The 18,173-nt window shown below is 39.5% G+C and overlaps 1 protein-coding gene across 5 annotated transcripts in view; it reads right to left on the bottom strand.

Annotated features, from left to right (window-relative positions):
* NR1H4 (nuclear receptor subfamily 1 group H member 4) overlaps nucleotides 1–18,173 on the bottom strand; it is a 90,392-nt gene that overhangs the window by 39,032 nt on the left and 33,187 nt on the right. For all 5 annotated transcript variants that reach the window (XM_009426088.4, XM_003952271.6, XM_054664614.2 and 2 more), the window contains one exon: nucleotides 13,752–14,117. In XM_009426088.4, the coding sequence (XP_009424363.1) occupies nucleotides 13,752–14,117 (366 nt within the window). The remainder of the gene's footprint in view (nucleotides 1–13,751; nucleotides 14,118–18,173) is intronic.

The raw sequence follows: 18,173 nt of genomic DNA, 5'->3' as shown, positions 1-18,173 counted from the left end.
CTTCCACTTCAACACTCCCTCTTCAAAACTGCAGAGATTGGAGAGGTGTGTCCCCCAGGGCATTTCTTCCCACCAGCCCCTTCTTTTTTTCTTCCACGTTTGTTGGGAGGGAAGATGGTACTACAGAAATAAATAAAGACTATCCACACAACAAACAAAGAAACAATAAAATACAAAAAGCAAAGAAAACTGAAGTGGTTCTTAGGGGTTGCCTCTAGGAGCAGTTGAAGAGGGTAGGGGTGGGGCTTTTTTCTAATGATATGCCCTTCTTACCATTTGACTTTGGAATCACATGCACCCATTTCTTTGACAAAATGCTTATTAAGTGATGAAGGAGTCTAAAGGAGTAGAAAGCAAAAACCCACTGACACCATCAGACCTACTGGGTTTCTGCTGAGAGGATGAGGACAGGGGTTATGATGAGGACAGCCAAGCTGTGCTGGAGTTTGGCTTTGGATACCTTCAGTGACCATTTAAAGTGCCAGGTAGGCAAACCCCCAGAAGCTGGTGGCCCACAGTGACTGGCACCTGCTCCCCAGCATCTTCCCTGAGGTTCCTAGGGGTGTTCTGGGTTCCTAATAGGTGAATTCCAGCACTGGGAGGTGCCTGATGCTGCTTGTAGCTACCTGAGCCCAAGTGAATTCATTTGCTCTGTGGGGTTAAACCTTTCACCTCCAAACTGCTGCTTAAATGCCTATTTCCATTTTTTTCTTGGGTGTAGATTTGTAACTTTTCTCATTTAGTAATTTATGCTTTAAGACGTTTCTTTTAACCACTACTTATACATATTGCTTATATGTTTGCTTTAAACATTTTTTCTTGTTTAAATTTAGTTTTTATCATCTTAGTTTGTCTTGCCTCATCACCTATATGTTTATGTGAAATGTCAGTTCATATCCCCGGAAATCATCTTATTACCATTGTATTTTTCTACATATTCTTTTCGATACTCTTTTACTGATTTTATATTTCTTAATCTTTTTGTTTGCTTGACTGTTTTCTCTTTTTGTCTACTTTAGCTGAGTTATGTAGACTGTCTTTCTGCTTTTGCTTTAGAATGGTGACTATGAAGGCAAGAATTTGGTCTGGTTTGCTCACCAAGACATCTACTATGCTTAGAATAGAGCCTGGCATACAAACTGGTACTTAATAATATTTGCTGAATAAAGAATTGGGTTAATTAATAGGAAGAGGGAGAGTTTTGAAAACAGTGTATGACCCAAACTGGGGAGGTTGAATGAACAGAGGAATAACAAATAAGAATTCACCAACAAAATCACATCTAATGATTACTGAGCATGTAAGAGTGCCAGGTACATCAAGACTAAAACCCCAAAAACAAATGCAACAAAAACAAACAAATAAATAAATGGGACCTGATTAAACTAAAAAGATTCTACACAGCAAAATAAACAATCATCAGAGTGAACAAACAACCCACAGAATGGGATAAAATATTTGCAAACTATGCATCTGACAAAGTACTAGTATCCAGAATCTATAAGAAACTCAATGAATCAGCAAGGGAAAAATCAAGTAATCTCATCAAAAAGTGGACAAATGACATGAATAGACATTTCTCAAAAGAACACATACAAATGGCCAAAAAACACATGAAAACATGTTCAGTATCACTAATCATTGGGGAAATGCAAATCAAAATGACAATGAGATACTACCTTACTCCTGCAAGAATGCCCATTTTTAAAAAGTCAAAAAATAATAGATTTTGGTGTGGATGTAGTGAAAGGGGAATGCTTTTCACTGTTGGTGAGAATGTAAATTAGTACAACCTCTATGGAAAGCGGTATGGAGATTTCTTAAAGAACTGAAAGTAGATCTACCATTCAATCCAGCAATCCCACTAGTGAGTGTCTACCCAAAGGAAAAAAAGTAATTAGATAAAAAGACACATGCATATGTATGTTTATTGCAACCCAATTCACAATTGCAAAGATATAGAACCAATCTAAGTGCCCATCAACCAATGAGTGGATAAAGAAACTGTGGTATATATACACCATGGAATACCATTCAGCCATAAAAAGGAATAAAATAATGTCTTTTGCAGCAACTTGGGTAGAGCAGAAGGCCATTATTCTAAGCGAAGTAACTCAGGAATGGAAAACCAAATGTCATGTGTTCCCACTTACAAGTGGGACCTAAGCTATCAGTAAGCAAAGGTATACAGAGTGTATAATAGACTTCAGAGACTCAGAAGGGAGGAGGGGAGAAAAGTGTGGGATAAAAAACTACATATTGGATAAAATGTATACACTCCAGTGACAGGTACACCGAAATCTCAGAATTCATCACTATACAATTCATTCATGTAACAAAAAACCATTTGTACGACTGTACCCCCAAAAGCTATTGAAATCTAAAAAAAAATACTTTTTAAAAAGAGTGCCAGGTACAGAGCTAGATATTTTAAAAATAATATCCCATTTTTTAAAATTCACAACAACCCAATGATAATAGTAATAATAGCAGGCAATGATTGAGGATTTTACATTGGGAAGAACTCTGTTAAGTACTTTACAGGTATCAATTTATTTAATCCTCAAGACAATCTACAGATACCTGCTTCAAAAGACTGTCCTGAAGATTAAACAAATTAGTACATATAAAGCCTCCCAGAACAGTGCCTGCACATAGTAATCACTTGATATAGGTTATCTATCAACATGATTATTACTATCATCATCATCACATCACCAACATTACCATCATTACCATCATCATCACCATCACCATCATCATCATCACCACCACCATCACCATCACCATTATCATCATCACCATCATCATCATCATCTCCTCATCTTTATCATCATCTTCATTGTTGTCCTTATCTTACAGGTGGGGAGTCTAAAGATCAGAAAGGTTAAGTAATGTAGGACACCTGGGAAGAGAATCAGCTGGGATTGGAAACCATGTTGTTTGCCTTCAGGGTCCTACTCTTCCCACGATTTTCATAACACTTACTACAAAAGGCTTCCAATGCAGTGAAATAGTTTGGAACCCCATCTTGCATCATACTCCAAGATAATTTGACCTCTAGAATTCATTAGGATCATTATTAAATTGTATAAAATCAGACCTTGCTTGATCTTAAATAGGATGTCAATAAGTTTATATATAGGTCAGCACTCCTCAGCTTTCACAAATGTCCATAAACAAAGGATCCTTTGGAAACACTACATCTATTCTATACTGGAATAGTTTCAATACTTTTGGAAGCTTTTTTAAAACTTCAGACCTAAGTCTAATGCTGGTTCACAATCCTATACAAAAATATATTCAGAAAGGCAGTAGGGTCACTCATTTACTCAGACAGCATCTTTTAGGAATTCTACCATTCTCGGACGTGTGAAGACTCTCTTGGCATTGAAACAAATGTGACAGACACTGACCTATTTGGAAATGCAGCCATTTGAAATTTTCAGTTAGATGCTGATCGGTTTTGTTAGTTGAGGTTTGAGGTTTGAATCAAAATTCATTCAGACATTAGCACATTTCCATATGCTGCACTGATAACTGAGGGCAAAAGAAAGCTCTTGATTTAATCTAGTCCTGAGAAAGTGGCAGTCATTGTCACTCTGCGTGATGCTTGTGTTCCCAAGTTATTACTTACAAAAATTGAAAACCATCATTTCTCTCATTGATGCTATAAATACTTATGACAAATAAAACACTGAGACAAATTAAAATATTTTTAGTGGAACCAGAAAAAGAGACCAATGTAATGAGGAAATTTAACCCTGATCTTTGTTTTGTTTCTAAGGTTGCTTTTTTTTTTTTTTTAATTCTCTTGTGTTTTCTTTGTTTGTTTTAAGTATCACAGGACTGACAAATCTTCAGTGAAATACTAAAGCAAGAGAGCTGGTAAATTCTAATATATAATATAATGTAATATAAATCTTGTACAATCCACACAAATGTCCCACAAAATAGATAATATCCCTATTTTGCAGATCTGAGGCTCAGAGGAATAAGTATTGCACAGTCTTAAGAATTCGCTAGCTTTATATCTACTGCACCTCCCTTCTAGTCTAGTGCACATCCTATTACCAGAGAGGCAGGAAAGTAGAACATAACCTTGCCCAGACTTCCTTCGCAGCTAACATGGTGGATATGATTTAAGCTCTCCCATAGAGATGCCCTTGTAAGACTTTTGGAAAGGAGAAGCAAGCTGTTCTTCCGTTGTTTCTACTGGTAAGCGGGATTGTGGAGTTTTGCTGTGGCAGCACTCTGGCTTCCAGTCACTAGCTTTGAGGGTATTGAAAGGCAGGGGACAGGGTATTCATTGTTTGCAGGTGCAGATTTGGCAGGCAAGCCCCGTCTCTGGAGTTAGTGATTGCCAGTGAAGGCAACGTCCTGATCCCTAGATGGCAGCTGAGGTGGTGTCTTCCTGGAGCCAACAGTCCTGAGGTGGCTTCCTGAGTCCCCATCTTCTTGATTTTGGCAGAAAAGCAACCGGCGGGCCAGTTCTGCAGTGTGGCTCTGAGCATCTCCCGGAAACTTAGCATAGATCCTGTTACTCTGACTCTTCCAACTTCTGTATTAATTCTTTTCTGCTTGAATTGTTGGTTTCTGTTTTATTTTGCTGAACTCTAACCAGTAAATATTAAGTAACTTGTTTATTCAGCCAAGAAGTGCAGAGCCTAGATTCAATGTGAGCTTGTCAGCCCGCAAAGCCCGTGCTCCCTTTGATGGAAAGTTACAGAGTATAATTCGCTTTGCATCTGCTGAGTGCAGATATCAAGAGATGTGCATGGGGGAAGTGGGCTGCGGGGTCGGCGGGGAAACCAGGTTGGCTGAGCAGCTCTCACAAGACCTGCAGGCATGAGGCATTGGTCCTCTGATATGCATTCCACCCTATTCTGTCCTTCTCCTCTGGTTTTCCTCACAGCCCTTCCTCATTCCTCCATTCACTCAGGTAGGATAATTTTCATTTGTTTTCACAGGAGAACACATAAGGAAGATAAAGGAGCCTGTTTTTGGCTTTTCAGACACCAGAGCTTAAGCCCCCAATCCTGAAGACCAGATAAAACTTATTCAAGTCGGGAGGAAGCAGACAACTAAAGAGGAAGTCAAAGAGCTAAGACATGTTAGGTACCTGAGAAGGTCCTGAGCTCTGTCCCTCCCAAATCCCTATCCCCAGACAGAATCCTAGGATAGGTGGATTGAGAGATTATAGAAACTCCACGTCGTTTGGGATCCTGGAAGACGAGGATTCTTATGCCCTTTCCTGGGTAGAACTGGAGAAACCCCTAGGGTTCTCTGCACCCAGCATGGCATAGAGCAGATGAAATGGCAGCATGGTTTCTCTGGGAAGCCAGGCATCCCAACACAGCACTGAAGCAACATCAGAACCCACCCACCTGAGCTGAATGAAGGAGACAGCCAGGGCCAGACGTGATGGAGGAGTGTGCTTAGTACCTCAGGATGGTGTCACAGAGACCTTTCCCACTGGTGACTGAAGACCAAATACAACAGCACTCCAACAGATCTCAGACTGTGTCAACAGCTGTGGCACCAAGCCCCACCCAGCCCCACTCCCCAGTGCCCAATCCCTCCACAACCCTCCCTTAATCCTGGTACTTAGATAAACCGCCAGAAGAATTTTGGCGGGGTTGAATGGAATGATACTGAATAAAATGAAATAAAGTTTCCACCAGAGCTCTAGACTGAATTAAATCCAATTTTAAAAAATAAAGTTACATTTCTTTCACATATGGGCTGTGAGTTGAATCTTGTGCTCATTCACTACACAGCTTCCAGTTAATTCGTACACCAACCCTTAAGAGTCATGGGTCAAGGCCAGGCACGGTGGCTCATGCCTGCAACCGCAGCACTTTGGAAGGCTGAGACGGGTGGATCACTTGAGGTCAGGACTTCAAAACCACCCTAGCCAACACGGTGAAACCCCGTCTCTACTAAAAATACAAAAATTAGCTGGGCATGGTGGCTGGTGCCTATAATCCCAGCTACTTGGGAGGCTGAGGCAGGAGAATCGCTTGAACCCAGGTGGAGGTTGCTGTGGGCCAAGATTGCCACTGCGCTCCAGCCTGGGTGACAGAGCGAGAGTCCATCTCAAAAAAAAAAAAAAAAAAAAGAGTCATTGGTCAAGAACAGTGTTCAGCAAACTGCAGCCAGCCCACTGTCATTTTTTTTCCTGCCTATTTTTGTAAGTATAGCTTACTGAAATATAGCTATGCTCATTTTCTATGTGGCTGCCTTTGCACTCCAGTAGCAGAGTTGATTAGTTGCAACAGAGGCTGCTGTGGTGTGAAGCCTCAACTTGTTACTGTCTGGATGTTTACAGAAAAAAATGTGCCAATCCCTGGTGTAGAACATGGGCCCTGCCTGGCTCCAACCCATCCTCTCCCTTGCATGCTTGTCCTTTTCCTGACACCATGGGGGCAACGTCTCAAATCAAAATCAATGGAAAAATTTTGTCTTTCTCTGCTCTTAAAAATATATTTATGTCCAAATCCAGCTTCTCCTTCCTAAACCTCCCCAAAGGTTGGCTCTCTTCTGACTACTTTCTCCATCTCCTTGCCTTCTGTGATCCTGCACTTCCTTGTAGACTTCTATCTTGATTACTTCTATTCTATATCCTTTGTGGGCTTCTCTTCCCCTGACCACCTTTAAGGTAAGTGTTTTCCAGGGTTGTCCTTGGCCCACTGGTCTCACTCTATTTACCCTGCCATGCCCCAGAACTCTTCGCAGGTGGACCAAGTTTCACTTGGTCATAAGCACAGTTCACAAGACAGAAAGACAAATTCTCTTCTAAGGAGGTAAGCCATCCAAGGTTAGTGACTTTAGGGATTCATTCCCTTGGCTTAGACACTACTGATTCTTTAACACCTAAACGGACTGCTTCATTTTCTTCCTCTCGCCACTGAATTAGTCAATATTACCCTTGAGCAAACAACTGAAGAGCAGAACAATCACTTAGTGGACAACCAATAAAAGGCATCATAGCCTAGTGGTCAATCATACAGGCTCTGGAGTTAGATTATAAGCTATAGTTTTGAAGCTCTTATTAGCTATGAAAACTTGGGTAAATAGATTAACATCTTATGCTTCAGCTTCCACTTCCATAAAATGGGCATAAGGCACTCAACACCACTAATCATCAGGAAAATGCAAAACTACAATGAGATATCACCTCACTCCATTTAGAATGACTATCAGTAAATCAAAAGATAACAAGTTTTGGCAAGGGTGTAGAGAAAAGTCAACCCTTACTGCTGGTGGGAGTGTAAATTTGTGTAGTCATAATGGAAAACAGTATGATGTTTCCTCACAAAATTAAAAATGTAACTACTATATGATCCAGGAATCCCACCACAGGGTGTATCTCCACAGGAAATGAAATCAGTATGTCAAAGAGATATCTGCACTCCTATGTTTATTGCAGCATTATTCACAATGGCCAAGATAGGGGATCAACCTAAGCATTCATCAATGGATGACTGGATCAAGAAAATGTGGTATGTATACATAATGGAATACTATTCAGCCATAAAAAAGAATGAAATCCTGCCATTTGTGATAACATGGATGAGCCCGGAGGATATTACATGAAGTGAAATAAGCCAAGCACAGAAAGACAAATACCATATGATCTCACTTATATGTAGAATCTAAAACGTTGTTCTCATGGAAATAGAGAGTAGAATGGTAGTTATGAGAGGATGAGGAGGATGGGGGGAGAAGGGGACAGTGAAATTAGTCAATGGGTCCAAGAACACAGTTAGATAGAAGGAATATATCTGATGTTCTATTGCATAGCAGCATGACTAGAGTTAATAATAATGTACTGTGTATTTCAAAATAACTAGAAGAGAGTTTTTTTAATATTCTCATAATGAAGAAATGATAAATTAAGCTGTTAGATGTGCTAATTGCCCTGATTTGATCATTACACAATTATACATGTATGAAAACATGTTGTACCGCATAAACATGTACAATTATTATGTCAATCATAAATTTAAGAAAATAAAATAAAATGGACATAAGATATGAGAATTAATAAGTTTGTTACTAAAGTATAGTAAACACATCACACAAGCTATTAGCACTGGCATCTCTATATCTTAGCTTGTTTTGGAAATGATATGCTTATTCCTCATTTTAAAATAGACACAATAATTCCTACTTTCCATAGTTGCTGTAAAGATCAGAGAGAATGTTTCCAAAATGCCTACCATAAGAATTAGCATGTCATCGGCCAGGCACGGTGGCTCACGCCTGTAATCCCAGAACTTTGGGAGGCCGAGGCGGGCGGATCACGAGGTCAGGAGATGGAGATCATTCTGGCTAACACGGTGAAACCCTGTCTCTACTAAAAATACAAAAAATTAGCCGGGCGTGGTGGCAGGTGCCTGTAGTCCCAGCTACTCGGGAGGCTGAGGCAGGAGAATGGCGTGAATCCGGGAGGCGGAGTTTGTGAGCCGAGATCGCGCCACTGCACTCCAGCCTGGGCGACAGAGCAAGACTCCGTCTCAAAAAAAAAAAAAGAATTAGCATGTCATCAGCACTGAAATTTGTAGGTTCAAAAGCATGTATATTGGAATTTTTCTTTTGAATCAGATTTTCCGAATAAATTATGCGTGTTCTTTTCTGCTTCTTTCTCTCCTAGCAGGAAACATGACTTAGATTAGGCTTTGTGTCTTTCCAGTCCAGGTTTCAAGTCTACATTTTATTCTACTGAATTGTGCTTTTGATGACCTCATGGAGAGTAGCATTCCTCCTATTCTCTTTTCCCATCCTGTGGGTTTCACACTCACAACACAAAACCAAGATGCTTGGCCAGATGAGTGGCCTTAGGAGGATTTTGGATATGATTTTTACGCCAGTATTCTCAAACTTTAGCATGTAGTGCTGGTTAAATCACAGATTCTTGGGCCCCTTTCCCAGAAATTCTGATTCAGGAAGTCTGGGGTAAAACCCCACATTCTATAAATTCTCTAGTGATACTGATACTGCTGGTCCAGGTACTATGCTTTGAGTAGCACTGGTCTACACAGACAAGTTGAAGTGGCTTTAGGTAATCTGAATCTATGTCAAATAAATCTTGTTAAACAACTCACGATGATTTGAGCATCAATATTTATCAATATAAGCAGAAAACACTCACATTGCCATTACACGATATGTAAATCAATTCTAGGACCATAACAATAATAACAATAGACATCTATTGAGTTTTGACTATGTGCCACACTTTTTTCTAAGGCCTTTACACATATTACATTTATTTTTTACATTTTTATTTTATGCCAGTCTTTAAAAAACTAATGATAGCATTCTCTGGATCATATCTATGATCATCTTATACTGATATTCAAACTAATCTCCCTCAGTTTTGTTTGTGCCCATTAGCAGCAAGAAATATGACTTGTTTGTCAAGAACTATGACAGGCCAGGCACAGTGGCTCATGCCTGTAATCCCAGCACTTTGGGAGGATGAGGTGGGTGGATCACCTGAGGTCAGGGATTTGAGACCAGCCTGGCCAACATGGTGAAACTCCATCTCTACTAAAAATACAAAAATTAGCTGGGCATAGTGGAGGGCGCCTGTAAGCCCAGCTACTCGGGGAGGCTGAGGCAGGAGAATCACTTGAACCCAGGAGGCAGAGGTTGCAGTGAGTGGAGATCATGCCATTGCCCTCCAGCCTGGGCAACAGAGCAAGACTCTGTCTCAAAAAAAAAAAAAAAAAAAAGCTTTGACAAAATGGCAAAGGTAAACTTCATATGCCTGAAATGTACCCAGCTCAGGGATGGCCAAATGGAGCTCTGGATGAACAAAGGTTTGGTTGAATCAATTCTTCGAAGAGAGAAAAGCAGTGGAGAATTGAGGCCTCATATGACACATGGTCTAGGGATACCAAACTCAAAAGAATCTAAGTTTGGTAACATTTTGGGCAACAAAACCATACAATCTAATATACTTCATTATTTTATTGGTTTTGTAGTTTTGTTTGTACGTAATTTTGTAAATTTGTGTTTGTTCCTTTGTGTATAGAAATTTTTCAGTGTATAAAAGATGATACACAATATAATATAGCTATTATAATATAATATAGCTTATGCTATAATTGCTTGATAGCATAAGTAATTCATTAAAAGCAATTTAAGTCAACATTAGAGGCACCCAAGAAATATTATAGCTTCCCTCAAGAAATCTCCAGGTGTAGCTCAAGTTTGAGAAGCTCTATATTATACTTTTCACTGAATAGTCTCTCTCAGTGATTCTCAACTGGGGTGATTGTAACCCCAGAGGACATTTAGCAATGTCTGTAGACACTTTTGGTTGTCACAAGTGGGGGGTTGCTACTGGGATCTAGTGGATAGAAGCCAGGGCTACTACTAAATATCCCACAGTATGTACAAGACATCCCCCCACAACAGAGTTTTTCAGCCTAAAATGTCAATAGTGTCAAGGTTTAAAAACCATGGTCTAGCTTTCCCTTTCATCAGTTCATAGCAACAGGAGGGAGTACATGAATTATAGTCACTTTTTAACTTATGAAATTTATAAACTTGCTTAGAAGATGAAACAGGCAGATTAGAATATTATAAATATGGTACTACAGATTCACAGAATTTAAGGAAGGACTTCAGAAGCCAGCTAATACAGTGTCCCACCTAACATACAAATTTCCTGTACTCAAACCTGTTTATCTAACCTCTTTTTGAATTCCTGTAATAATGAGAAGTTCATTACCACCTAAGGCAAAAAGCCAATCTCATTGTTGGGACAATTCATGTTAGTGCTAAAAAATTAATTCTTGAATTAGGCCTCAAAAGATGCCATCCTATAAGCTTCATCTTTTGGTTCTAATTTGCCCTCCAGTGTAAGAGCCCCAGCCACTTTTTGACTACAGCTACTATAAAGTTTGTTCTTTTTCTTTCCTGTAGATCAGCAGTTGGTTTCTCAAACCTAACTGTAGAAGTTTTATTTTTGTTTATTTTAATTCCAGTTCAAGGCTTGTCATTTGGAAACTACTTTATTTTTTCCTTCCTTCCTTCCTTCCTTCCTTCCTTCCTTCCTTCCTTCCTTCCTTCCTTTCTGTCTTTGACGGAGTCTTGCTCTGTCACCCAGGATGGAGTGCAATGGCGCAATCTCAGCTCACTGCAACCTCCACCTTCCGGATTCGAGGAATTCTCCTGCCTCAGACTCCCAAGTAGCTGGGACTACAGGTGCGCGCCACTATGCCCAGCTAATTTTTGTACTTTTAGTAGAGATGGGGTTTCACCATGTTGGCCAGGCTGGTCTTGAACTCCTGACCTTAGGTGATCCCCCCACCTCGGCCTCCCAAAGTGCTGGGACTTACATAAGTGAACCACAGCGTCCGGCCTATGTTATTTTTCTAACCAATTATAAATGTTTTACTGCTTTATTCCACACCATTTTAAAATCTTTAGCATAAGCAGATCTCGATCTCCACAGCTCTGCCAGCTCAAAAAGATCTGCCACTTCATATAGGAATTGAGGGTAATATTTACTTTTTATCATTCGGAGATGGGAAAGAATTAAGTACTGTAAAAAAAATTTTAATGTGTTTTTGCAAAGTACAGGCTGATTAATTACGTACCAGTGATGAACATGGTTTTTCATTGTGTCATTCAAAAGACATTCCATATTTACTATGTACCAGGCACTGTGCTAGGTGCTATGAGTAGCAATATAGGTAGAGAAGACTTAATCTATGCTTCCAATGAATGTATAAGTTCATTTACCTATTCAGACGTGACTCTCCACAAAAAGGTTAAGGACATTCTGAAGGCCATAAATGGGATCTTTTAAGTTTTCTTTATAGATCTGCTTTAGTTTGTAAAGTTGGTGTACAAATGCTTCTTTATTTAAAAAAAATTCTAACAATATCATACCCAGTTTTTAAGAAGTGACTAATGTGGCTTTACACAATCTGATCATTTGAACTTTCAAAGGTTTGAAACGTCCTTGAGCCGATCTTATGTGACTGGGTCCTCTGTTTATTTCTGTGGCAACCACCAACATCTGGGAACCCCAGTGTGTCACACCATCCGAAAGATTCTGCTCAAGAGATGGTTTTTATTCAGTGTTCAATGTTCTAGATGTTAGCAGAGTGCCCGACCCATGGTAGGTGTTCCCAAAATATTTGTTTAATGAATAAATACCACGATTATCTGTGCCTTAGTTGAGACAGTAATCACATGGGACTTTACATTGTCTTTTTTTTTTTTTTGGAGACGGAGTCTCGCTCAGTTGCCCAGGCTGGAGTGCAGTGGCGTGATCTCGGCTCACTGCAACCTCTGCCTCTCAGGTTCACGCCATTCTCCTGCCTCAGCCTCCTGAGTAGCTGGGACTACAGGCATGCACCACCAAGCCCAGCTAATTTTTTTGTATTTTTAGTAGAGACGGGGTTTCACTGTGTTAGCCAGGATGGTCTCATTCTCCTGACCTCATGATCCACCCGTCTTGGCCTTCCAAAGTGCTGGGATTACAGGCGTGAGCCACCATGCCCGGCCTACATTGTCATTTTTATATTTCATTTATTATATTTTATCCATCTTAAATGGATTGCAATTTTGTTATGATTTCTCTATAGCATCCATAACAGAACTGTATTATTGCTAAATAAAATATATATTTTTTGAGGCAGGGTCTCTCTCTGTCACTCAGTCTGGAGTGCAGTGGCATGATCACGGCTCACTGCAGCCTCAACCTCCCGGGCTCAGGTGATCCTCCCACCTCTGCCTCCCAAGTAGCTGGGACAACATGCGTGCTCCACCACACCTGACTAATTTTTGTATTTTTTTGTAGAGATGGGGTTTTCCCATGTTGCTCTATCTAGTCTCGAACTCCTGGACTCAAGTGATCCACCCACCTCAGCCTCCCAAAGTGCTGGAACTACAGGCATGAGCCACCATGCCTAGGCTAAATAAAAAAAAAAAATTATATTTTGAGACGGATTTTCGCTCTTGTTGCCTAGGCTGGAGTGCAATGGTGCGATCTCGGCTCACTGCAACCTCCGCCTCCCAGGTTCAAGCGATTCTCCTGCCTCAGCCTCCTGAGTAGCTGGAATTACAGGCACCTGCCACCACACCCGGCTAATTTTTGTATTTTTAGTAGAGACGAGATTTCACCGTGTTGGCCAGGCTGGTCTTGAACTCCTGATCTCAGGTGATCTGCCTGCCTCGGCCTCCCAAAGTGCTGGGATTACAGGCGTGAGCCACCGTGCCCAGCTTAAAATATTTTTTTGTAATATAAGCTATTATTACTTGGCTCTTTCTTTCTCTCTTTCTCAATTAACTAAAGTACATGAAAAAATATTTTTAAATATTTATTGAATAAAGTTGTATTCTTCTAGATCTTAATTTTAAAAGAGATGTGTTCATCACTTTCTTCTTTCTTTTTTTAAAAAACAACAAAAACAAACAAAACCTACAACAAATTCAATTTAATCATAAGTTCCCTTTAGCTATGTGTGAGGTTGTGAAAAGGAAGAAAGCTAAACACTCTAAGCTAGATACTCTGACAGTCTTAAACATTAAGCTAAATACTCTAACAGTCTTTTCCTACAGATCTTTGACTGCACAACAAAGGTGAGGATGTAGGAGGAGGTAGGCGCACAGGAGGAGAAAATGGGAAGTTGCCTGGGAAAAGGGAAGCAATTAGTTCAAGGGATTTCAACAACCAATATAGTAAAACCTGAAGGAGAAAACTGCCAATCAAAGATGCTTACCTTTGCACCCCTCACAGGTCAGTGCATTATAGTGGTATCCAGAGGCTCTGTCTCCACAAACAACACACAGCTCATCCCCTTTGATCCTCCCTGCTGACGCACCCATGCGGGGCTTCTTTGTTACAGGCATCTCTGCTACCTCAGTTTCTCCCTGGTAGAGAGTCTCAGCTGGCATTCGCCTGAGTTCATATATTCCAGGAGAGTACCACTCTTCAGGCTGCTGGGGGTAGAAACCCAGGTTGGAATAATAGGATGACGAGGAAATCTGTGGTTGAACTTGGGGAAACTGAACATTGCTGTATTGCGAGTATGGTTCCACTTCCAGGTTCTGTCCCAGAGGACCTGCCACTTGTTCTGTTAAAACACCTGAACAAAAGTGACAACAAAACTGGAATGAATGTCATCATTCTGGAAATTAGAGAGGCAGTTTGGCGTAATGGTTAGGAGTGTGGGCTCTAAGAAAAGATTGAAACATTTAACTACATAAAAGTTTACAACTTCTTTAGAGTATATATATATATATATATATATAATTAAATGACAAATTAAAAATTCAGAAAAATATCTGCAACATAGAGGACACACTCATCTCATTAATGTATAAAGAGCTCCTGAAAACCAATAAGAAAATATTTGAGAAGCTATGGAAAAAGGGATAAAGGAAAGGAATAGTCAATGTTAGAAATACAACCGTGTTTTGTAAACAGAAAAATGTGCTCACCTTTGCCAATAATTAAATTTAAATTGAAACTAAAACATTACAGTTTTCATCTTCAAATGTGTGAGGGTTTAAAAAGTTTAATAATACACACTGTTGGGGAAACAAATATTTTTGGGGGGAAATTTGTCAATATTTTCCAGTTTTTTAAACTTCAATGTCCTTTTCACCCAGCATAAATTTTCCACTGCTTGAAAATTTATTTTAGAAATATGCTTGAACCTCTGTGAAAAAGTATTTTGTAAAAATATTCACTTGTAGCACATTCGCAAGAGCCATAAGTTGGAAACGATCTAAATATTCATCCATAGGAGTCTGCTTCAATAAATTTGTTACATCCGTACACTGAAATATTAAGTAGATGTAAAACAATTATTTAGATTTCTATGTGCTGTTATGGAAATTTTCTACAATATGGTGCTATATGAAAAAGGTAAGCTATAGACCAATGTGTATATTCACATCGGTATTAAACACCAACTCGTGTGTGTGTGTGTGGGTGTGTGCGTGCCCACGCGCAAAGACAAATTTCTGCATGATACAGAAGAAAGTAGGTGGTGGTGACTGTGAGAGGTGATATTTTTACATTATATTCTGGGATAGAAGATTGCATAATTTTTTGTACTGTTTGTAGTTTTTGCCATGTGTATATGTATGTGTTATTTTAATCATTATAAAACAAAGGAGGAGCTTTAAAAAAAAGAATACAGTGCCTGCAATCTATCTACTGGATTCAAATTCCTGCTCTGTTACTTACAATCTGTGTGCAGCTGGCAATTCCTTAATGTCTTTAAGTTGCAGTCTTCTCCTAATAAAACAGAGAATAATAACACCTACCTCATTGGGTTGATGTAAGGATTACATGAGATAATGTGTGCCAAGTGCTTTGCTAAATGTTTGGCACACAGGAAGTGCTCGATAAATTATAGCTGACTTAAAATAGGAATAATAACAATTATTCTTACTACCATCATTATTAAAGGAGTCCCTTATTTAGAAAACCTCTAGGTAATAGAAAATCATCAGGTTATGAAAATGCTTCTATTTCCTGGAAACATCAACTATGGCTCTTTAGAAAATAAAAATATTTAAATTATGCAAATGCTGAAAAAATAGACATAAATAAGAGATAGGAAAGTTTACAAATGTGTCTGACTCTTCAAAGTGTTGTCAGACAATTCTAGACCAAAATTCCAATTCCATCTCTTATGAACAGTGGGACTTTGAGCAAATTATTCAAACTATTGATAAATCTTGGTTTTCATGGCAGCAAGGTTGGGATGATAATATCGATATCAAGAGTTAGTCTGAGGATTGAGTGAGATGATACAGATTCACAGTTCCTTATCTGAAACCCTGGCAGTCATATGTGTTTTAGAAGTCAGAATTTTCAGGATTTCAGAACAGAATACAGTGCTATTTATATATCCCTCCCAGCACAGTCTGGAACAGAACCCAGAATCAAATACAGCAATATTTTCCACAGGGAAACGTATGAATATTCACAGCAAGTGCAATAAGTAAAGACCATAAATAGTTTCACATTCATTCAGGTCAGGTTCTGTCACCAAAAAAGTGTGTGCCAAACTTTTAGAAAAACGTGGTTTTTTGGGGCTTTGGGGATTTCAAATTGGCAATGCTCTTTGCTGTGCTCAAAAGATAGTTGAAACGATTACTATAATTATTATGATTACTATTACCATATTTTGCAGAAAACTTTTATAGCGTTCTTCGTAGTGGCAGGCACTTGTATGTTCTCATTTATTCCTCACAAAACTATGAGGTGGGTAACATTATTAACCCCCACTTACAAATGAGTACCATGAGGCAACTTTACTCCTACCTACCTAAGTAGATGAGACTTGAGCTCTAGGAGTCTAATCTCAAAGCCCATGCACTGAATTGCTGCTCTCTGGGGGTAATTTCAGGTGTGTGATACTTAAAAACATGATCTTCAAAGCCCCTCTCTGCATCCTCCTACTTGTGTTTGTTACCCCCTTCTCGGCCTCCGCTTGCACATAACCTATAACTGGGCCTGCAAGCTTCTGCGTGACTCTACCCTTGCTTTCTTTTCCAGCCATTTTGCATGTTCGGACATCTCTGTTTCTTGAATGTGCCTTGCCGCTTCCAGACTCAGGACTTCTCCCACCTGCTGCTTCCTGAGCCTGAAATGGTTCTCAACACAGCCAACCCCTTCCAGGGCTTCATCTCACTAATGTCCACTTACCTCTAAATTCCCTGTGGGTATTGCTTCTCTTGGGAAGTTTTCCCAACAGAAGAGGTTTCTAGGTCCCTGGCAGTCATGTTCCTGAATCTAGTTACATGCCATTTAAAAACCATTACTTACCCTACCTGGGCCTCTCTCTGTTCATCTGTAAAGAGAAGACTCCACCCTAGATAATCTTCTAGTTCTTCTTTATATCTAAAAGTCTCCATAAGTATATGACTAATAGTTTATGAACATTAGAATTCAGGGCTTTTCTACACTGCCAAATTTCAGAATATACATATTACATGTTGAAAATAATGCTTTCTGCATTAACCCAGGAAATGATTGACAGACCACATGGTATACAGTATCTGTACAAAAATCAATTTCCTTTCCTTCTGTCTGACTTATCCATATAAAAACAGCATAGGCCAGGTGCAGTGGCTCACGCCTGTAATCCCAGCACTTTGGGAGGCCGAGGCAGGTGGTTCACGAGGTCAAAAGATTGAGACCATCCTAGCCAACATGGTGAAACCCCGTCTCTACTAAAAATACAAAAAAATTAGCTGGGCTTGGTGGTGCACGCCTGTAGTCCCAGCTACCTGGGAGGCTGAGGCAGGAGAATCACTTGAACCTGGGATGTGGTGGTTGTAGTGAGCCGAGATCGCGCCACTGCACTCCAGCCTGGAGACAGAGCAAGACTCTGTCTCAAAAAAAACAAAAACAAAAACAAAACAAAATAAAACAAACAAACAAAAAAACGAGTATGTCTGATGGACAAAATATTTTAGAAATGGTGCCTTGTCTTATGACCACAAAATGGAAGGAGAAAAATATGGAATTATTACACAAAAAGAAAAGATAAAATATAAGCAAAATCCTGATCTATTTCATCACCAAATACGATGAAAATTTCTAGAGTGAATGGAATTGAAAAAAACTAAAAAGTATTAAAAGCATTAGTTTCACTTACACTTAGATTTTATCCTCTAACCTATCTTATTCCCTTAACTCCCCTTCCTCCCTTAGCCCAATTTCTCTCTGCCACAGGTCTAGTAAGGTTAAGTAATTTGCCCAAGATCAAAAACCGATAGAATCTGGATTCTGTAGCATCCAAGGAAATGTGTACTTTTTTTCTCCTCATATGACAATTCTAAAATCTTTAAGCATTATTTCAACAAAACAATTATTTTCATAATCAAGAAATACAAAGGAGTCCCAAGTCAAGTCAGATAATAATATCCCTGTCTTTTCAGTCTCTGGAATAATCTAGATAAAAATGGAAAGCTTTCACAAAGATATAGACAATATCATGCTAAAACAGTAGAACATCAGTAAAATATGAGAACCGTACACAATAATATTAAATAATACTTCTATTCTTGGCCAGGTGCAGTGGCTAATGCCTGTAATCCCAGCACTTTGGGAGGCAAAGGCGAGTGGATCACCTGAGGTAAGGAGTTCAAGACCAGCCTGACCAACATGGTGAAACCCC

Source organism: Pan troglodytes, chromosome 10 (genome assembly GCF_028858775.2).
Source record: "Pan troglodytes isolate AG18354 chromosome 10, NHGRI_mPanTro3-v2.0_pri, whole genome shotgun sequence".
Taxonomy (NCBI): domain Eukaryota; kingdom Metazoa; phylum Chordata; class Mammalia; order Primates; family Hominidae; genus Pan; species Pan troglodytes.
The sequence above is the reverse complement of the archived record's forward strand: the minus strand, read 5'-3'. Positions and strand labels throughout refer to the sequence as shown.